The 23,399-nt window shown below is 43.7% G+C and overlaps 1 protein-coding gene across 1 annotated transcript; it reads right to left on the reverse strand.

The window, feature by feature from the left end:
• Positions 1 to 6,872: 6,872 nt before the first annotated feature.
• On the reverse strand, positions 6,873 to 22,416 carry KLHL28 (kelch like family member 28). Its single transcript, XM_075282675.1, has 5 exons — positions 22,319 to 22,416; positions 18,164 to 19,062; positions 15,401 to 15,844; positions 14,329 to 14,537; positions 6,873 to 13,188 (listed from the first exon to the last, which is right to left on the reverse strand). The coding sequence occupies exons 2-5, from the start codon at positions 19,060 to 19,062 to the stop codon at positions 13,025 to 13,027; spliced, it is 1,716 nt and encodes a 571-aa protein (XP_075138776.1). The 5' UTR covers positions 22,319 to 22,416; the 3' UTR covers positions 6,873 to 13,024.
• Positions 22,417 to 23,399: the final 983 nt, after the last annotated feature.

A 23,399-nucleotide genomic window follows, 5' to 3' on the forward strand; every position in this document is an offset into this window, starting at 1 on the left:
TGGCCGGGATATCTTCTAATATATGTAGTGTCCCTGCCTGATGACCCTGCTGCAATAAGAAGATCATGGTTGGGTTCCTGTTCCAGACCATAGAAAGTGTCTGCATTTGTGGTCGTAACCATTGGCAACCGATCAAGACAACAGACTGTCAGCACTAAGATGGTTAGAGAAAATCTTTAAAACTCTGCAAGATTTTTAACTACTTATATTTGCAAAAAATGCTTAACTTTTAATTATCTACAAATATAGATATGATCATGTTCATGGGAATACCCCTTTAAGCCAGTCTAAGAAAAGGCAATGTTTGGAGTTATTTACACCAAATTTAGTAAAAGGTACAGCCGTCTTAAATGTGCGCAGAGCAACACAGCAAGACATTCCTCCCAGTACAATAGAGCTCCCTTCTGCCTGTTACAGGATGGTAACTACCCCATCTAACCCTCGTTCCAGCCCTGAAGACAACCATTGATATCACTGACTGCCCATACAGTTGCACAGAAAGAGCCATGCATAGCTAGGACAGCTCAACAATGAAATACCCCAAATCTACTGTATTTACCCAAGAAAATGCACCTCATTGATGTCTCTTTCTGGCATTGCTTAAGATAGGACATGTGGAGAATATTATGGCCATCCCATCATTATCTAAATTTTTATTAAAGAGCAGGGGGGAGGAGGTTCACGTATAATATTTTCTTCAGTCCTACAGGTGTCCCACAATTATTAAGCTGCGTTCACACAGAGTTTTTTTTGGTCAGGAAACTAACTCAAATTCCTCCTCCAAAAAACGGCTCACCATACAGTCCTATGGTGAAGCGTATTCTGGTCAGGGTTTTGAGGCTGTATTCGCCTCAAAACCCTGACCAAAAAGACGGCTCCCATTGAAATCAATGGGAGCCGCTCAGGTCTTTTTTTCCAGTAGCCGTTTCTTCCAGCTCCCGTAAAAAAAATTTGAGTCAGTTTCCTGACCAAAAAACTCTGTGTGAACGCAGCCTAAGGCCCCATTCCCACGGAGTAACGCGCCGCTCATTTAGACATGTAAACACGTCAGAGCGAGGCGCTCCAAAACAGATCCCATTGACTTCAATGGGTGCCGGCTTACGCGCGCTACACATTGAAATCAATGGGAGGCTTTATAACTCATTGATTTCAATGTGTAGCGCGCGTAAGCCGGCACCCATTGAAGTCAATGGGATCTGTTTTGAAGCGCCTCACTCTGACACGCCTCCGTTCTGCACTGCTTATGTTTATAGTATTGGTCTGTTTTGGACCTTGTAATATTATAAAACATTTGAAATGGAAAAAAAATTTAAAGGGTCTAGCTCCTCCATATGTCTTCATAAGACATCTGTCTAATACTTCTTTATCTTCATCATTGTTCTTACAGGATACCCAATAAATATCTGATCACTGAGACCCCACCAACGTGTAGTTGTATTAAGTGATGATCATTCATGTGCCCTACCACTCTATTCAGTGTTTATGGGTCTAATGGGAATTGCTGGGTAAAGCCCTTGTCTATATATCAGTCTCATAGACAACAAATGGAGTCAGTCATTCACCGTTTCTGTCTTTTCCATTTGGCCCATACTGGCCGTAATGAATTTTTCCATTCATGAGTTGTCTACCTTTATCTAACATACAATACGTAAACTATCTCTCCTGCTGTTACTCCAATTTTCTGTTTGAAAATAATATAATACAGGACATGGGGTGGATTCAAAACAGGATTAGGGGGTTCTCCACAGTTTTTCTTACCAGCAGAAATTTTAACAACCAGGGAGAACCAGATGGAAGTCTCCTCACACATAGAGCCTGGGGACTGTATAATAAACCAACAGTGGCCCAGGGTCAGGTGAGTTAGATTTATATCCCCAGTAAATTGTAAAAATATGAATTGGACAACTCCTTGAACTTGACTGTTTAGATACAATTGATAAATGCCTAGAAACAAATGTATAGAGTCACAGGTACCCAGTTCTCGTTTATCACCGTGTAACAGTATCCAGGCAATAAACTATACATTAACTATTTATAGGACTAAATCACGGGAGGCCATAGACCTTTAATGAGCACTATCCAAACAATGATCTTTTCATCCTATACATTGTATACACAAAGCATACATTGTATACACAAAATATAGTTATGAATACCACAGTGGTCTTTATGTAGAGGAAACATCCATACTTTCAGTGGTATTTGAATAAAAAAAATAAATTTAAAAATGTCACCATAACTGGGTACTTGTGAAACTACAACTCCCTGGCAAGGAGGAAAAAAAAATAAAAAGTTTTCTTTAACTACAGTGGTCTCTTACCCTTGGTGGTCCAACATTTGCAGAGCCAAAGGCTGTAGACTGCTTTCACGTAGGGCTCACCATCTGAATTCCTTATCAGTCTGTCTTTGGAATGTGGAAGAAAACCCACACTAACACAGGGAGAACATACAAATTCTATGTAGGTGTTGGTCCTTCATTAGATTTGAAGCTAGGACCCCAAAGATGCAATTCAACTGTGCTAACCACTAAGCCAACACTTGCTGCTTAACCTTATAGCTTTATTATTACATGAAAAAAAGTCTCATACTCCATGTGGATCAGTCTATGGAAGGAACCGCACTGTCGTATCCTAAACCCTGTTCTCCAGGACACAGAAATGCTTGTTGTATCCCCGTAGGTCAAAAATACAGCAGCATCTCTAAAATATAAAATATATATGTAAACTTGGTGGAGACTGTAATGGAAACAAATATAAGCTTGCCCTGTAGAACAGAGCCATCACACATTGGTGGACATACCGTACTAATAAGTTAGGGGTGTCACAATAACAACATGCAAAGTTTTAATTGTTTTAAAGGGAATGTGTCCCCAGCTATCAACCCAGCCCTGCAGATGTGTAGGTTAGGGCCACCAGAATGAAATGGTAGGAATCAGTGCCTGTGTCATCTGGATAGTGGTGGTTTTATCTGTATACAAAGGAGCTCCTTGGAGCAGGGCCGCCATCAGGAATTTTGGGGCCCCATACAGCCTAAGTGTCTGGGCCCCCCCCCCCCGCCATTTTAAAACTACCTTATTTTGCGACATACCCATTCTGTATTACATTTCCCTTTATTTAGCAGCATTACAAGGCTTAATCAGATTCTATTTGCAGGTAAAATCTACTATGTGTAGAGAGCCAACACCATTTATAAGAGCCCTCCTAATAAATCCTCAGGGCTTTTTCATGTTGCGTTTTTGGCCTCCCTTGCCGGGATACGTTGGTAACCAGTCAGAATCAGCTGTCAACTTATCCCTGCACAAAGAACTGGCCATTAAAAAAAGGGGGCCTGCAGTTCTCCGTGCAGGGATAAGTGGGTAGCTGATTGTGACTGGTTACCAACGTATCCCGGCAAGGGAGGCCAAAAACGCAATGTGAACACTCCTTTAAAGTGAAAGTCCCACCCCCAAACAGGCTGCTATGTAGTAGCATAGCAGCCTACATCATTATTAATACAAAGCACACATACCTTTGGAGGTATTGTGTGCTTTGTAGTTCTCCAGCTAAAAACTTATATATTATATATTATTGCCCCAGCTTCCTCTCCGCAGTGCCGCACACCCGATGCCCCAACAATCCCCCTCCCCCCCCCGACCACCCTCTAACATCTTTCCATTGCCCCCAGTACCCATATCTCCCAACTTTTGAAGAACCAAAAGAGGGACAAAATGTGCGGCGCGCTTTGCGCGCCGTGGGAAATTTAGCCCCACCCACTGTTATGTTGACTCCGACAACTCATTAATTTTTCATGTGCCCGCACACTGTATAATCCTCCTACAGTCACCTGTAAACTATATGTCCCCCCTCCGTCTCTCCCCCAGCTTCATATACACCCTTCATCTGCCTCCAGATTCATGTCCCCTCCATCTCTGCCTCCAGATTCATGTCCCCTCCATCTCTGCCCCCAGATTCATGTCCCCCTTCCATCTCTGCCACCAGATTCATGTCCCCCCTCCATCTCTGCCCCCAGATTCATGTCCCCCTTCCATCTCTGCCACCAGATTCATGTCCCCCCTCCATCTCTGCCCCCAGATTCATGTCCCCCCTCCATCTCTGCCCCCAGATTCATGTCCCCCCTCCATCTCTGCCTCCAGATTCATGTCCCTCCATCTCTGCCCCCAGATTCATGTCCCCCCAACTCTGCCCCCAGATTCATGTCCCCCCATCTCTGCCCCCAGATTCATGTCCCCCCATCTCTGCTCCCAGATTCATGTCCCCTCCATCTCTGCCCCCAGATTCATGTCCCCCATCTCTGCCCCCAGATTCATGTCCCCCCATCTCTGCCCCCAGATTCATGTCCCCCCAACTCTGCCCCCAGATTCATGTCCCCTCCATCTCTGCCCCCAGATTCATGTCCCCCCATCTCTGCCCCCAGATTCATGTCCCCCCATCTCTTCCCCCAGATTCATGTCCCCTCCATCTCTGCCCCCAGATTCATGTCTCCACAGCTCTGCCCCCAGATTCATGTCCCCCATCTCTGCCCCCAGATTCATGTCCCCACATCTCTGCCCCCAGATTCATGTGCCCCCCATCTCTGCCCCCAGATTCATGTCTACACAGCTCTGCCCCCAGATTCATGCCCCCCCATCTCTGCCCCCAGATTCATGTCCCCCCATCTCTGCCCCCAGATTCATGTCCCCCCATCTCTGCCCCCAGATTCATGTCCCCCCATCTCTGCCCCCAGATTCATGTCCCCTCCATCTCTGCCCCCAGATTCATGTCTCCACAGCTCTGCCCCCAGATTCATGTCCCCCATCTCTGCCCCCAGATTCATGTCCCCACATCTCTGCCCCCAGATTCATGTCTCCACAGCTCTGCCCCCAGATTCATGTCCCCCATCTCTGCCCCCAGATTCATGCCCCTCCATCTCTGCCCCCAGATTCATGTCTCCACAGCTCTGCCCCCAGATTCATGTCCCCACATCTCTGCCCCCAGATTCATGTCCCCACATCTCTGCCCCCAGATTCATGTCCCCACATCTCTGCCCCCAGATTCATGTGCCCCCCATCTCTGCCCCCAGATTCATGTCTCCACAGCTCTGCCCCCAGATTCATGCCCCCATCTCTTCCCCCAGATTCATGCCCCCCATCTCTGCCCCCAGATTCATGTCCCTCCATCTCTGCCCCCAGTGTCATGCCGTCCTCTCCTTCATCTGCCCCCAGTTTCACGTTCCACATTAGACTTACCTTCTCCTTCGTTCCCCCGCTGCTCTCTCGGCGCCTCTCTCTCTTACTGGCGCACAGTTGTAGACGCGATGTGACGTCATCACATCGCGTCTACACTGCCGGGTAGCCGGCGGCAGCGCTGAAGCGAGGAGCTGACCTGTGTCAGCTCCTCTCTTCGCTGCTGCCGCCGGTCTCGCTGACACATATGCGGCTGAAGCGAGGAGCTGACCTGTGTCAGCTCCTCTCTTCGCTGCTGCCGCCGGTCTCGCTGACACATATGCGGCTGAAGCGAGGAGCTGACCTGTGTCAGCTCCTCTCTTCGCTGCTGCCGCCAGTCTCGCTGACACATATGCGGCTGAAGCGAGGAGCTGACCTGTGTCAGCTCCTCTCTTCGCTGCTGCCGCCGGTCTCGCTGACACATATGCGGCTGAAGCGAGGAGCTGACCTGTGTCAGCTCCTCGCTTCAGCCGCATATGTGTCAGCGAGAGAGGCGGCAGCAGCGAAGAGAGCAGCTGACACAGGTCAGCTCCTCGCTTCAGCCGCGTATGTCTGCAACTCAGATCTGCGTCCTCTGGACGCAGATCTGAGTTGAAACAGCAGACATAGAATGACTGCTGCGGGCGCCAGGGGGCCGGCACACGGTGGCGGGCCAAAACCGGGCCCCCCCCATTTTTAAATTTGGCCGGGCCCCTGACGCCAGTAGCAGTAGTACTGGCCTATCGGCGGCCCTGCCTTGGAGAAATGAGGACAGCTATTGCTGCAAAGAGGTAAGCAGCAGCCTCTCTTTCACCAAGCATCTCATTTGTATACTGTCAAAAATGGCAATATCTGAGCAGTGGAGGCATTGAAACAGGTAACTTATCTTATGTATAAGGTTGAGGCGATGCAACATCATTTTGGTGGGTGGGTGGTGGGTGACAGGATACTGTCTGTGGCATGCGGGAGAACAAATCTCACCCCATGTATGAGACCTTCATGGCACTTAGCAGCACTGTAAGTGACCGACTGCTTCACCCCAAGTGTGAGAAGGAGCGCTATCGCAAGTCCTTCCTTCCAACCGCGATCAGGCTGTATAATCTACATCAGACCAAGTGAAGATCACTCCGCACAGAAAACTAAATGATTCTGAAGTCTTCCTTGTTTCTTCTTCCGTTCCTTATCTGCTATGGACTCCTAGTATATCTTCTCTTCTCAGCTTATGTGTGTCTACTTCTGTAATATATTACTGTGTATTATCCTGTATCTGTACTACTATGCTGCTGTAACATGCTGAAATTTCCCCACTGTGGGACTATTAAAGGATTATCTTATCTTTTACCACAGTGAACACCATAGAAACAAAACACGTACAGCAATGGCTTAACTGAGTTGTTTTTTTTGTTTGTTTGTTTTTTACAATTTCACCCACCAAAATGTTTTCATTGTTCACTTCCAGTAGATACAAATTCTCCCAGGTCACATGATGATCACAGCAGGTAGAACAGAAACTTACATAATGTGTCATCCTGAACTTCCTGCTAATATTTCAAACTATTTTAGAAAGAAGTAGAGAACAAATAGAACAGATCAGACCACACGTGGTTTGTTGTCTGTTACCATGGAGACATATAGGTTAGCATAACAACTGTGAACACAAAAAATGTAAGATAACTATTTAAAGAGTCATAAGAATAAATTTATTTATAACACGAATTTCCATGAAATGCAGATTAAGACCTTTGCACATATTATCCCAGCTTTCTATATGATAAGGTATAGACATTTATATCACAGTGCAGCGCTTGCTATTTGACCTGTACTGATGCTGTGGGACAGAACGTCGCATTTACCTCTACCTTTGTATAGGAGTTACAAAAGACCAAAACCCTTCTTGTCACTATAGTATAAATGACTTGTGGGATTCTTAAACGCAGTTGTCCAGGACCTTTAATTTCTGGCTTATGCATAGAATAGGCCTTTGATTGGTGGAGTTTCCCCTGTATTAGCGGGAGCGCCGCAACCCCTTTATTGTTTATTTCACATACTGGTGTGACAGTGCCTGGTACTGTAGTTTTAACTCATTTCACGGACTAATTGAAATTGCAAAAAACATACACCGAAGGCCTACCCTAATAAAATGCTAACAATTAAAAATCTGGGAAAAAATGTCTACTTTTAAACACCATTTTACAGCTCAAATAGGGAAAAATCTACATAAAATGTTTAGTTACAGTCTGTATTATAGTACAGAGCAGCACTAATAATACAGCAGGCTTCTGAGATGAAATCTCCTAGTTATCTTAAGTGACTTGCTTTCTGTGAAGTGTCATCTTTGTACCAATTACAGTACAGTAATCTGTTGACTAACCGCCCCCTCAGCTAAGTTATTGAGGGTACAGTAGGCCAGTCAACAATTTCAAAATAAATTGATCAGAACTATGAATGCAGCTCTGAGGTATAATACAGGCTGTAACTCAAAATATGTGCAAAATATGAATTGCAATACATTTTCAAACTTCCATCACATTTTTATGTAGATACCGCTATATAAACTAAAAACGGCATTCCAAGGGGAACATGCCCTTTAAGTCAGACAATAGGCACATATGAAGAATTATCAGTACAGATGCCAATATATTTTTTATATTGTGTTTGTGGCACAGAACTACACTGTGGTCTTAAAGGGAGTCTATCATTGGTATTAGCGATTTTTAACTAAACATATCTTTGCGTAGCCTTTAGAAAGGCTATACCAGGCATACCATTCATTTATTGTTATTATTTTTGAATTATACCGCTGATAATAAAATGCAAATTATTAATCACGGAGCACCAGAAGTCTTTGCGATGTTCCCTGAGCACCGTTTGCGTGATCTTGTGTAAAGAAGGGGGAGGTGAGAATCAGGGTAGGCTGAAGACACAAGTGGTGCTCAGGGAACATCGCAATGGCTTCTGATCCTCCATGATAGATAATTTGCACATCAATAAAAGCGGTATAATTCAAAAACGCCGGCGCTGGTCAATGAATAACAGGTATGCCTGGAATAGCCTTTCTACAGGCTATGCAAAGATATGTTTAGTTAAAAATTGCTAATGATATAGCTCCACTTAACAACATCTCAACATTACACACCATTACTTATCTTGTATGAATTGTACACTCAGATCTTTTCTTCTTTGCTAACATACAAAGCTGCATTCAGCATTCTGTTGGTTTACAGTTACTATTGCATTATAGGATTGATATTACTATTATACCTACAAAATGAAGTTGATAGGCCGCATGTCTGATTGTAATGTTTCTGTTTCTAACAGCAACCAGCAGAATTTTGATACTAACTATGCAGAAAAATGAACATAAGGAAACACGATTGGGAATACAAGGCTGCTTTCTTCTACAAAAAAACAAAAAACACCACACATGTCCAGGGGTTGAATATGGTATTGCAGCTCAACTTTATTGGAACAGAGCTGCAATATTAAGAGGACTGAGCAAAGCTGTTGCTGAAAGAAAGCTACCATGTTTTTCTAATGTAAGCCGGAGAACCACAAGTTGGAAGTCACTGTTTTACAGTATACCCATCATCTACAGTACACAATAGTGAAGGCAACCATTAGAAGCCTAGATCAGTGAGAATTCAGCATAACAATCACTTAAACCGATGGTTCCAGCAAGACATACAATGTATGACGCTTCAATAATCCTGCTGCTTTCTAGTTTAGAGGCCCAAGCTCTTTTATACGCAAAGCCAATGGTCACGGGATTGCAGTCTATCAAATCAAGATAAGATTTTCAGCCTCAGAGAGTAAAAAAAATTAATTGTTTTCATTCACTGACTACAAGCTGAGATCATGAACATATGGAATTGAAATAACGTATTGGAAAATTAGAGAACCTTTCATTGTCTGAGGACTTAGGGCTAGGGCTTGGCATTGAAAAATAAAATGCCAAATGATCTACGGCACAGCCACAAAGGGGTGTTCTCTATTTTTAGATACGGCAAATTTAGATTTAACGTTTCATTGCTACATTTTTCCCTCCTGCACAAATCTGCAAAAATTTTAGGGGTGAACAATTCTGCTGCAACAATCAAGTGGTTGTACGCGGTTAGGAAAACATGTCTGCTTACTTCGAGAAACACTGCAGATCAGCTCTCCTCAAGTAAGCAGGGTGGAGGTAGAATATACTACTACCTGTAGACAACTGCGTTATTTTCCAGTTAATATCAGTCATGCTACACTCAGTTTATAAAGGCAAAAAGTCATCAATATTTGTTTACTACTAATAAAAAACTGATACCAATATTCATTTTTTTTCTATTTTTTTTTTTTTTTTTAATTTTCTGTTTGTGGATTATATATTTTTCTAACAAGGGGCAACCATCGTGCCTGAGATGCTACATGGACCAATAAAACCTATCGACTTGAGATGTTTATTGATTTATATGCAATACTGTAGGCATGCTCTATTACCTCTGCAGAGGTCATTATGAAGTAAGGGAGGACGACTTCAGCTATTTTCAATGGTCGATCCTATGTCATCTATATATAGGAGTTATAGCAATCCTGCCTGTTCTGATAACGAGAGGACTGCTGCAAAGTGATCTCTACAGAATAGGAAGTATAAGCCTATTATTAGGAGTAGTGGACAGACTGAAAACGTCATGATTTTGTAAACTATAGTGACATTCATAGACAGCTTTCATTCATGTTTTGTCCATGACCAACTATAGGCTGCAATTCCACAGACCATCCCTTTGTACTGAGGCCTGGGCCTCATGGCAACTTTCTTTCATGGTAACATCACAGGCTACCACAATATTTTACTATGGATAAAAAAAATAAAAATTGTGACAATTGAAAGAAATTAAACATGGTTGCTGCCACTTTTTCTCCATCGCTGTAACGTGACCAGAAGTCACTATAGAGACCTAGTCTACTGTTCATTACTCCATATTCATTACCCTAGTGAGAACACTGGTTCCCGGTGAATTGCTAGACTGCATTTTTATTCACCGCCATTAAATATCTATGTATAGGCACCTTGTCCACTTCAGGTAGAAAACAGATAGTGTTTTCCTCTACTTGTGTCGCATTCCTGTGACCTATAATGCAAGAGAAAATGGACTGGGGAACACAGATAAATAGTAACAGGATGGTTAAATATTTCCAGAATAAACTGAATGATGAACATGTGGTCTGTCATGCATTATTTCATCTCTCTCCATTTCATCCTATATATACGTACATGTTAGGGATAGCACTGCAGGACATTATATAGTCCAGACATGGAGGAACACTAAGAGATGTATAGGTAACATTCCAGATCTTGACAGATCCACTCTGCACTTACAAAAGTCATGTCAAGATACAGAATGTGATATAGAACATTTCCTCCTAAAATTAAAGCAGTAATATAAAAAAAAATTAAAAATACATATTTATATATTTCTTTAGTTATATCAGCTTCTGGGAAAGCAGGGTGGCAACTAGTATGGCAGCAACTTCCCACATCAACCAGTTTTCCCAGATTGGTGGTCAAAAGTACTTACTTATGCTGCTCCATACTGCTGCATAACTAGGATTTGTCATTCAGGATCTTAGAATAGGATAAAGCATACAAGAAACTTTGTAATATATCTTAATAAAGAAAATTGCCTCCATTTCAGATTATTAGGCTGTTGTCCTTTCCTCTGCCTTTACACAATCGCTTACCATTGTGCTTATCTTTCCCTCCAACAGCCTCCCCCACTCCCATCTCTTTCGCTATAGACTTCTATGTTAAAAGTAACTTATTCATTAAATATGGGTTGTATCAATAGAAACAAACTTGAGTGAAGGGAAGGGGAAGGAAAGCAGCCACTTAAATTGAGAAAGAAGCATTGTTCTTTAATGAGATATATTATGTAGTTTCTTATATCAATACGTACTATTAATTTATGAAAAGCTGATTTATGATTAGACAGTCTTTAGAGAGTCTCCAAAGAGAAGAGGAATGAAAAGCCATATTAGTTGTCACCCAGAATTTTAAATAATTGGGGACAGAAAAAGGATTTAAAAATTTTATTGTGATCGTAGCTCAGCTATGCAGACAGAACAGCTCTATATATACTGTATAGAATTTAAAAAAAACTAAGTTGAGTCAGTGACCACTAGAGGGCGTGTAGGAGCTACTGTCCATTATGAATTTCTATTCATAAACAGTAGTAGCAAGCACTCAAGCTCCCTCTAGTGGCCACAAGCAGTCAAAATTTTAAAATTTATAGCAGTTGTCCCATTAAAAGCATCCCATCTATACTGCTAGTTTATGTGGATTTAAGACTTTTCCTAAATACATTGCTTTATCAAAACTGCTTTGTTTGGCCGCTATCTTAATTTATTCACTTCATTGTTTACACTCAGTTTCTATGGCCATGGAGCTTATCTGCTCAGTTCCCAAGTGACTTAGCTCCCTGCTGTCAGGGGGGAGGGAGGGGCTGAGTGCTCTGCAGCAGCTCTGAGCTGTGTATGTTTGACAAGTAACGGATCTCCTCAGATAGGGGAGGGGGGAAGTGAGAGCTCTGGCATTTCTGATTCTGGTTTAATTGAATTTGGCTGACAAGGGCTGAGACAGGGAGTCCGGTACCTCTGTATGTAATGCAAGTTGACTCAAATCCAGCTCTGCTACATCAGCTTCATACTGTGGTAATGCATTTACAACCAATCCCTCATTACTGACTGCAAACATAGCAGATAGCAGTTTTCTCGGCACCAATGTGCCGAGAAAACCAGGAAGTGAACAGAGTACAGAGCCTGCAGGTTGGGGAACAAGGGTTATGGGTTAAAGAGGTATTCCCATCTCAGTCATGGCGAAGAGGGGAATACACACACTATTTCCTCACGTCTATACCAGGAGTAGTGCAAATAACTGAGCAGGCTGTCCTGAACTGCTTCCACAAATTCAATAGAAGTGGATGTGTGCAATGGAAACAGTATGGCACAGCAAACTACAATCTGCTCAGCTGTTTCTCTAACTCCCAGTCACCACCAACAGGTAAGATGGGGTTAGGGTATATGGTTACTGAGACAGCTACAAGTCACAGAGGTTGGACTCACATCAAGTCAGTGGGAATTTTATGGCATATCAGTCTGAGATTGCAACAAAATAAAGGTTTTTTTTTTTGTTTTTTTTTAATGCCTTGTCCAAAAGTCCCAATGATAACAAGAAGAGGGTTCCCTAATCCTGTATGCACATGGGGATCCATCTCTCTGTTTAAACAGGGACTCAAGAATATCTGTTCTCTGGATTGCCAGTGGCGGGATCCTCAATGATAAATTATCCTTTATCTTCTGCATACAGAAAAAGTGGCGCAAATGAGGGGAACCCCTATAACCCTCTACCTATGCAAGGGATTTTTAAGGCTCGTGCTCTTTAGCAGAGTAATGGAGCTTCAGCCACTATAAACATCAACCTATTTAGATGAAACAAAAATAAAAGGTGGATATTCCCTTTATATTTACTGCTATTTAGTTTTTATTTTAGGAGGAAACGTGTATTTAAAGAGAGAGCACCGACATAAAAGCCATGTGTACGCAATGTAAACTTAGAAGTTCCAGATCAGCGATACACAGTGACTTCTTCCCACACACTACAACTGCAATGGTTCATAGGTACTTTGGAGCGTAGGCTAGTTTGGGAAAATCACTGGCTATAAAAAGTGTGAGCATATGCTACACGCATTCACCAGGCAGACAAACAATCTCCCCTGGTTCTCCACATCTTCATAGACCATTTTCCTGGAATCGAGGCCTCGGACTTCCGCTCATGCAGGAATACATTATTACACAATGTACTTATGTTCATCAAAGGGCTGTTAGACCAAAGTTACATCGCGAATATGCCATGCCAGCCGAGTCCAGCCATGTGTCCGAAATCGGGTCATATTTCTGTACAGTATTGAGATAGGATGACCCTGAGTGACCCCCAACCACATAGAGGTAGTTGTCAATGACTGCGGCTCCAACTCCTGGACAAGAGAAAAAAAAAAGGGTAAATAATTTGATATCTTACAAAATTACCATGTATCCTGGACAGAGAGTAGGATGGTCGACTTAAAGGAATTCTACATGATTATAAAGAAATGCAGCTTTCTTAAAGAAATAGTGCTACACATGCTGTATGTGGTATTGCAGCTCTGCTCCATTCCCTTCAATGTAGCTAAACAGCAATATCAAACACAACCAATGGACAAGTGTGGCACTGCTGCTCTATTCTTGACAACCCCTTTAAAGTTGTGTTCTTTGGGTAAGGATGACCTAATAAAGAGTTATGCACAAGTCCTCCTGAGTGTTAGGGTAAGTTCACGCAGGGTTCTTTGGTCCGGATTTTAAGGCCGTATCCGCCTCAAAATCCTGACCAATAAGATAGCTCCCATTGAAATCAATGGGAGACGGTCGGTTCTTTTTTCCGCGAGCTGGCTTGTTCCGGCTCCCGGAAAAAGGAAGCGACATGCTCATTCTTTCAGGCGGATTCGCCTCATGACATCTGCCTGAAGACACTCCCTCCTGAATAGGCCCATTTATTTGGGCCTAATCCAGAGTGGAGTGCGCAAATGGATGCCGATTCACTGCACCGGCATCCAGTCTCAGTTACCCATATTTTGGTCCGGAAACTGAGGCGACCTCCGCCTCTGGTTCCGGACCAAAAAACCCTGTGTGAACTTACCCTTAATTCTAGTAGATAGGGGATAGGTTGTAGATTGGTGAGGAACAACTGTCGAGAACCACAATGCTCACAACAAAAGGGATCCCTTGTACCCAGATAGGCTATTGCTCCATTCAGAATATTTGGGACTGTGGGAGACAGCAGAGTGCTGTACTCTTCTTTCGTCAACAGTCTCGAAGAAATGAATCGACAGAAGATAGGGATAAGTTGAACTAGTGGGAAAACCTCTTTAAGGGGTTAACTGGAGAACAGTTCTTTACGGCTTTTACAAGTTCCTTAAGAATTCTTGACTTCCCTTTTTTTCTGAAATATATATCCTCATAGGCATAGGATTATCTACTAGGTTTCCACAAACACCTGAATAATTTAGAAGGATGGCTGATAAAACATTCAGAGGAATTCAGAGAAGACATCAATTATTCATGGATATGATTTTTCTCACCTGTCCTGGGTTCTGTCATCGGTCTGCAGACTGTCCATTGATTCTGATGGGGGTCATACCTTTCAATGCTTGATAAGTGGGACACTCCGTTGTGTCCCCCCACTACAAATACAAATCCCAACATAACGCTCACACCAAAATTAATCCTCTTATCAGCCATTGGAGCCACCATCTCCCAAGAGTCCTTAGCAGGGTCATATCGTTCCACACTAGGATAAAGACAAGAAAAGTGGTTAATAAAGTGAGGTTAATTTGGGCATGAAATTTGGAATAAATTGGCAGCCAGCACAGTTTGTTTTATTGGATAAAATGATGTGACTCATTCATTGGATGAATCTGTCAGTATCACCTATGACGTCTAACACTTATCCCATTATACAAGGCCTGTTATAACTCCTGACATATCTGTTTTAGGTAATACTTGTATTTGTTATCAGCATATTTTCTCACGGCTCATTACATTGTGCCGTTCCTTCTGGAACTGTATGAATAAAATGACAACTAAATGTTACCATTTCCCTTGTAGTCATGAGGGGGCGTCTCTACAAAGTCTAACAACGTCAGCACTAATTGGACAGAGAGTATCGACCCTTTGAATGGTAACACCCAAAAGTCAATCTATATCCAATGTATTCACACATTTTATGCATGATGGAATATAAAATAACCAGTATTACCTTAGGTCCATGTAAAAATCCTTAAAGAGCTATTCTATGAGATTTCCTACAACAAGCTGTTAGCGAGAGATAAGATGTAGGACAACTTTATTTTCCTTAGGCACAGTGCCACTCTTTGGCTGCGTCTTGTATTGCAGCTCAGCCACATTCCCAAAAAAACAAACAAAAAAACCCAGTCCCTATTCTACTAAAACCCCTTTAATACTTGGAATTCGTACTAATAGTACATAGACTCCATGCAGGTATCTAGTTACATACAGAAGTTGTTCTCCTAACAACCATGTATTTTTAGACAGATAAGAGATAATGATGTCCCTTGTGGTTTACTATCACGGGGACGCTCATACAGCTAATGCAGGGTAAACATAACACAGTACTTCCATGTATACATGTACCTGTTCATGTGAGCAGGCCCATAGCCTCCAATAGCGTAGATCATACCATCCAAGACAGCACCTGCAAAGCAACTTCTCGTCTTAATCATTGGAGCAACTGGCTGCCATTCTTTAGCCTTCGGTATATATTTTTCAACAGACTGTAAACATGACTGTCCATCGTATCCGCCTAAGGCATAAAGTTCTCCTGCTAGGACCACTGCACCGAGGGTGCTTCGACACTCATTCATCCTCTCCACCGATGTCCATGTGTTGGTTACGGGGTCCCAGCACTCCACTGAGCTCTCATGTTTCCGGTAATTGATGCCCTGCCTTATGTGAGTAGCAATGCCCCCAACAACATACACCTTCTGATCCAGAGTGCACAGTCCAAACTCATAACGGGGGGAGCCAAGAGGGGCCAGGCCTATCCACGAATCATCCTGGGGAAAATACATCTCCATGCTGAAAGAGGCAAAAATATGTTAACCAAATGCATATTAAGAAACGGCCATCATGTCTACAAAATACTGAAAGAAGACTGGTAAATGTTTAGTTCCTGTTCTGAGAAATCTTTCGTTTAAAGAGGTTGGTCCATTACAGACACATCAGCCTATCTCTTATCAACAGGATGGGGAATAAGTATCACATCGCTGGGGTTCTGGCAGCTCTGTCCCACAGCGATCAGGAGAACAAGTAGAACTAAAAGTTGCCCCTGCAAATGAAGAACCAGTGCACCTGTGTGACCTGTGCTACAGTCACTACTATGGGGCTGCAATCTCCTGTAGACCCATAAAAGTGAATGAAGCGTCACTCAGAGGGAGGATGCTGGGAGACTTTCAGTGATTGGACCCCTGCAATGTGACACTGTATCCTGTAGCTAGAAGATAAGTGCCTGCAATAGGACAACCCCTTTAAAAGGGTTTGGTATCTGATCAAGTTAACCTCTATGCACAGGATATGGGGTAACTTACAGATGTCTGAGAACCCCATCAATCAAGAACAGGGGTGTTAGGGTTAGGGGTTAGGCAGCGCACATACTTCTCCATTGATTTCAATGTAAGCAACGGAGAGAGGCGACTACTGTACTAGATATCTCCATAACAGTAAGGTGGATCTCGAGGCCTTAACCATGGCACCCGCTTAGGAGCTGATTAAGACCATTTGATTGTGGGTATTTTCCTCTTCAGATGTCTTGGTGAATTGCAACCAAAGCATCTGATGCACAGCAAGGCAAGACGGCTACCATGTAGCTTCAGATTTTTGTCCCCAGGAGCGTGTTCCTGGGGCAATAATAGGTTACTGTAACAGCCCGGACGCTACTGAAGGCTCCCAGGCTTGGCATTAGCACACTACTACCACATGCTGCCAGGGGCAGAACCCGCTGTAGTGCCAATTGTGCTCCAGCTGAAGATGAACTTTCAATGATCGATCTATTTCATTGTGCTACCGAAATCAAAGGGTTAAAACAAAACACAACAGCAGTTAATAGCAAACTGCACTGGATTTAATCTAACATTTTTTTCAACAGGAGATGACATCTGGAAAAAGGTGGCAGCAAAGATGGAGAAAGGCAGCATATAATAGAAGTGACTGGAATTTACTAAATGCTGCAATACAGTAGTAGACAATGACAAGGGACTCAAAGACAAGGGAACACTGTCGAGTTGGGGACTTAGCAGCTGCCGTACAAGCATTCCTACCCAACACCCACAAGGGTCATTTGTTTTTTTTTTTACGGGAAGCCAGTTTACATATCATTATATTTTTGCCATGTGGTGGGCAACAGAGTACCTAGAGGAAACCCATTCAGACACAGGGAGAAGATACAAACTCCATGCAGATGATACCCTTGGTAGGATTCAAACCCAGGACACCAGTACTTTAACGACAACAGTGTTAATCATATGCCGCCTATAGAGGTTTATAGATAACTATAACGCTAGTCCATGTTTCTGCTAGTGTTCGGGCAACTAAATATGGCTCACAAATGGAACGATTTCATGGATGAAACTTGGTTATGTGAATAGAGGCTTTCCCAGCTGTATAAATGGATATATAAAAAAGTTACAGGAGCCAAATTATGTTAACGCAAAGACATTTTTGTATATAAATTTGGCATTGCCGTGATCTGACTGATTCACAGAATAACATGTAACCTTAGCATGTCGTTTTTATAGCAATGTAAATGTCATAAAACACAAAAGAGAATAAACTCCAAAAGACATGGCATAATTGTACTTTGTTCTAATTTCACTCAGATTATGATTTTTTTTCCAGTACATTGTACGGAATATTAAAGAACCATTAGGAGGTAGACTTTGTCCCGCAAAAAAAAAAGTGATTTTTTTTTTTTTTTAAATCATTCCAATGCAAATTGCTTTAATTAAAAATTTATCAACATTTTTTTTTCCTGCAGCAAATAAGCTGTCCTGTGTGTCTCACTGGTTACAGACTACAATTAAACTCTGTGTAGTCTGGTCCTTCCATCTCGCCTCTACTTTTTTTTTTTTTTTTAACTAATACATATGTATTATGTCTGCAAGACGTAGAATGAAGATAGAAAGAAGTATGACTGCAGGATTATATTACACGCCATTTGTCTGTAGTCCATTACCATGGAAACACATAGACCTGCATAGGAACTGCAGACACAAACTAACCAAAGATTTTTAATTAAGTATGAAAAGCGGATTTATTTCTAATTTAAGATGCACTTAAAACATTACAATTTTTGTAAAAGTGACCCCTTCCCTTCAAATGGTAAGACACATGTGAACGTACCTTTCCAGGCAATTAAACAGTCCAGCTTTTCCTCCCACTGCACAAAGCACTTTGGGAGCACAGCGCGGCTGTGTCTTTAGCACCGTCTGATGGGAGAGTCTATGTTCAGGCATAAAATGGTATTTCAGAGCTTCGTTCAGTAAGTGTTTACATGTGTGGTCATCGCGTATAAGGTGATTAGCTTCATAGAGCCGGGTAAGAAATTTGACACTCAGCAACGGCAGCCGAACACAGTGCAATAACTGAGAGAGGAACTTCTGGCGCTCCTGCACATCATACTTGATCCAGGCCTCAAGGGCATAAAACACACTTTCCTCATTCACAACATTCAGACAGTCATTGGAAACGATCTCGTGTAGCTCGGAATTTGTCAGCTCAAAAAATTCTTCTGTCTGACAAACGTCCTCAAAGTTCTGGCAAATAAATTTGTTGGCAGCTAGGTACAGTTCATGGCAGCCGTATGTCTCGGCAAAGCGGGAGATCCCAATGCAATTGCCCACATCAAGCTGGCTCTCCAAGAACGCACAGCATTCCTTCAGCACGAGCTTGATCTGCAGGAGGTTTGCAGCTGGAAGAAGGGATTCGACCGTTTCCTGGGAAATGAAGACAGTTCCTGTGTAGGCATACTCTATGATGGCCTGCAGGGCGGCCTCGTCGACACACTGAAACTCCACCTGCGAATTCTCTTTCTCCGAAAGGTTTCCAGTAAACATGGCTTTAAAGTAAGGGCTGATGCTGGCGAGCACCACTTTATGGGCGTGTATCTTAACATCGCCCACCTGGAGGACAATATCGCAGAGCTCGTGGTGCTGGCGGAGGAGGTTCAGGCCCTGCAGAAGCTGTTCTGAGTGCAAGTGCGTAATGTTGGCAAGCATGTAGGACTGAGAGGACTGGTCCATCTGAAAACAGAAACAGAAGATTGCATTGTCAGCTACTAGATGTAAAATAGCAAAGGATTTACTGCAGCTGGCTGTGTAGAATAAAACATAGCAGCTGCAGAAGCAAGTGAAGCAAAACTTTTACTAAAGATCTATTACAAAAGTAATGGTTACCTCAAAATACGTGTAAATCAATGATGGAAAAACAAATGTCTAATCTTTAGGTAAATGTTCACTTCTACTGCACAGGACAGCGTAGATAGATTATAAACCACTTCCTATGTCTTACCCCTACTCACCCCATTTCAAAAGTTCTGCGGATTTCCTCTGCCTTTCTTACTAACTAAACATGCATTACAAATGACATAACAACTGATGTAGAACTGCTAAATGTCATGTTCTGATAACACACTATATTATGTAAGATGTTTATTTGCAGTCCTGTGCACCTATGGTGGTTAGTACCACAATCAAGTAGGCCACACGGTAAAGGTTATTCCCATCTCAGACATTTATGGCATATCCTCTTCTTACGCCATATGTGTCAGGTAGATGAAGGTCCGACCCTGCTCAAGAGCAGGGACCCTGTAATTAGTTTCGTGACTATGAGTGGAGAGGTAGGTGCACGTATGGCTCTCTCCATTCACATCTATGAAAATTCTAATAAAAGCCAAGCAGGCATCAAAGCTTGGCTATTCTTCAAACCCCTATAGAAGTGAATAGAGAGAGCTACATGTGCATCTACTTCTCCACTGACAGCAGCTACCGTATAAACCATAACATTCATTTATTTAGGGTTTTGCAAAATTGGAGAGTACTGCCCACAATATATGTCGCCCTCTGGAACCTTCCCCTTAAAAGGGATTCTACCATTAAAAAACTTTTTTTTCTAGGTAACACGTCGGAATAGCGTTTAGAAAGGCTATTCGTCTCCTACCTTTGGAAGTGCTCTCCGCCACGCCGTTCGTTCGAAATACCGGTTTGTACCGGTATGCTAATTAGTTCTCTCGCAGCGATGGGGGCGTCCCCCAGCACAGGAGACGCGATGGGGGCATCCCCATTGCTGCTCGAAAACCAATTCCAGCGCCGCCTCTATGTTCTTCTGCATCCTCGTCTTCCTTCTTCGGCTTGACGTCAGACGCCTGCGCAGTATGCTCTGTTCGGCGAACTTCGCCGAACATACTGCGCATGCCCGCGGCCATAGTGCCGACACTGCAAGTTCACCGAACAGAGCGTACTGCGCAGGCGTCTGACGTCAAGCTGAAGAAGGAAGACGAGGATGCAGAAGAAGATAGAGGCGGCGCTGGAATCGGTTTTCGAACAGCAATGGGGACGCCCCCATCGCTGCGAGAGAACTAATTAGCATACCGGTACAAACCGGTATTTCGAACAAATGGCGCGGCGGAGAGCACTTCCAAAGGTAGGAGACGAATAGCCTTTCTAAAGGCTATTCCGACGTGTTACCTAGAAAAAAAAGTTTTTTAATGGTAGAATCCCTTTAAATTCATATGTAAATGTCTCCTTTTGTCAAGTGCCATTACCTCACAGGCCTACAATAAGAAAAGAAAGATGAGCCGGCAGACCAGTACTAGAAGTCCACTGCCAGTTACTAGAGATGAGTGAGTAGGATTCGATCGAATAGTCGAATATTGAGGTCTACTCAAATCAAATTTTCAAATATTTCACTACTCGCCCATCTCTACTGTTTATGTTTTTGAATAAATATCACTTCTCGGAGGCTCAGTTCACATACTTGTGTTCAGTTTACCGACCTGACTGTGGATCTGCTGAACTGATATGTTAAAGCCAGTTAAAGGGATTCTAACATTAGAATCTTTTTTTTTTCAGGCGGAACACGTCGGAATAGCCTTAAGATAGGCTATTCTTCCCCTACCTTTAGATGTCTTCTCCGCGCCGCCGTTCCGGTGCTGCCTGCAGACTCCCCAGCGACGACCTCCATCTTCAGCTTGCTACCACCTCTTCAACCAAAAGCGCCGACTGTGCATATGCGGCGGCCATTTTCCTGTGTAAGAGGCTACAGAAAAATGGTCGCCGCACATCCGCAGTCGGCGCTTTCGGTTGAAGACGCAGAGAAAAGGTGGTCGCGAGAAGAAGATGGAGGGCATCGCTTGAGAGTCTGCAGTGAGCACAGGGGACGCCCCCAGTGCTGTCTGGAGACTCATTTGCATACGGTGAAAACCGGGAATATCACCAGAACGGCGGGGTGGAGAAGACATCTAAAGGTAGGGGAAGAAAAGCCTTTCTTAAGGCTATTCCGACGTGTTTGGCCTGACAAAAAGCATTCTAATGATTGAATCCTGTTGTATAAATGTATTCTACTGTGCTGTGACATTGTGTTTGTTGTACCTGCCTGTGACATAATCATGTTTACTCCTATGTTATCACACTATACATGTGCTTTACCCCTGTACCATGCCACCATTGTTGTGTGCATCATCCCTGCATTGTGCAGTCGCGGTAGTGCGCACCACTTTCCCTCTGCGGACTTTTTGCCCCTATTATACTTATAGAAATGTCAACATTTCTATAGTTATAACACAACTTTTCTGCTGCAGATTTTTTCTGCAGTGTGTGGATAGGATTAGACAGAATCGCATTCACTTTTCAGGTATTGTAAAACGCAGCATTTCTGCAACATGAGGCTTCAGTCTAAGGCCTGGTTCACATCTGCATTCGGTATTCCGTTTGGGAATTCTGCTTGGGGACCCCCCAGAACGGAATACCAAACACATTAAAAAAGCTGTGAGCAGAGAAAGCACACAGACCCCATAGACTATAACAGGGTCCATGTGTTTTCTGCACAAAGTGGAGAGAAAATGAAATGAAAACTAGTGGGGCATCTTTGGTGCATGGGCCTCTTTTGTGCTGCACCATGTCCTTCTTTCTGTACCTGGCTTGCCAATTTTTATGTCCATGGTGTTATGTGGTTACTGCTGGGTTAGTTTGCCTGTGCTTGTCATGGCCTGAGATCACAGGGGGCAGTGCTGGGGTCACTATTACACGTACAATGCCAGTTGTTATATACAGCAGCACATCCCACCTCCCCTATACATAACATAAGGCACAACCAGAGCCCCCTGCATCGGCTGACATGTCTATATCTATAACATATATTGTATTCCGCTATTTAACCCATTGTGCTGGGCTGGAGCAGTCTCCTCCCTGTCAGCACTCTGTCCCCGAGCCGTCACTTCTGTGGCGCGCCCTCTCAGCGACCACCACCCCCTCCCCCACACAGGTGTCACCCGTCACCTACCTGTGTCACCCGGAGACAGCAGAACACACACAAACTCTCCTCTCCTGTCACAACCCAAACACAGCGGAGAGAGAGCGCGTCACTTCCAGGTCAGGACAACCCCGCCCAGAAACAGCGCCGCTCTGTAATGGAGACCGCAGTACAAAACTACAACTACCGACGTCCGCTACGCGGAGACCTGCCCCCCTCACGTGATGAGGGCGGAGCTTCCACTACTGTTGCTATAGGAACGGGTGACAGACAGCAATAGCTCATTCATGCAGTTCATTCACTAAAATGTGTGACATAGTAACCATTAAAGGGCAGGAATGTGCGCACTGCAGAGTAGTCACGTCCCACAAGGCTGGAGGCTAGAAGGGACGCTGCGCACACACACCACATTGAATGCGATTACTTTATGCTGTGGCTGATTTGTCTCCAACCACCAGGCACCAGCATACCACATAGCTGAGGGTCACCTGCATTAAATAGTGTCTTCCCTTTGTGAATTACAGCCAATATATTAAGATTTTTAGCAATATACAAATGAGCATTTTGAAGCAAAGGGGATGTTGTCATTGCTCCTAAGAGCATACCTCCCAACCTTCAAAGGAAAGAAACAGGGACAAAATATGTGGAGGCAGATGGAGGAGGCATTAACCTGGGGGCAACTGGAGGGGGACATTAACCTGAGGGCAACTGGAGGGGGACATTAAATGGTGGGGTTAGTATGTGGGGTCATTACACTGGGGAAACTGGAGGGGGACATTAAATTGTGGGGGCAGCTGGAGGGGGCATTAAACTGGGGGCAACTAGAGGGGGACATTAATGTCCCCCTCCAGCTGCCCCCAGTTTAATGTCCTCCTCCAGTTGAATCCAGTTTAATGCCCCCTCCACCTGCCCCAGTTTAATGTCCTTCTTCATCAGCCCCCACTGGAGTCCCCCTCCAGTTGCCCTCAGGTTAATGCCCCCCTCCAGTTGCCCCCAGTTTAATGTCCCCTCCATCTGCCCCCAATTAAATGCCCCCTCCATCTGCTCCCAGTTTAATGTCCTCTCCATTTGCCTCACTACTGACCTGACTAGAATGGAGGTACTGCAAGTA

The sequence above is a fragment of the Leptodactylus fuscus genome, chromosome 7 (genome assembly GCF_031893055.1).
Source record: "Leptodactylus fuscus isolate aLepFus1 chromosome 7, aLepFus1.hap2, whole genome shotgun sequence".
NCBI lineage: Eukaryota > Metazoa > Chordata > Amphibia > Anura > Leptodactylidae > Leptodactylus > Leptodactylus fuscus.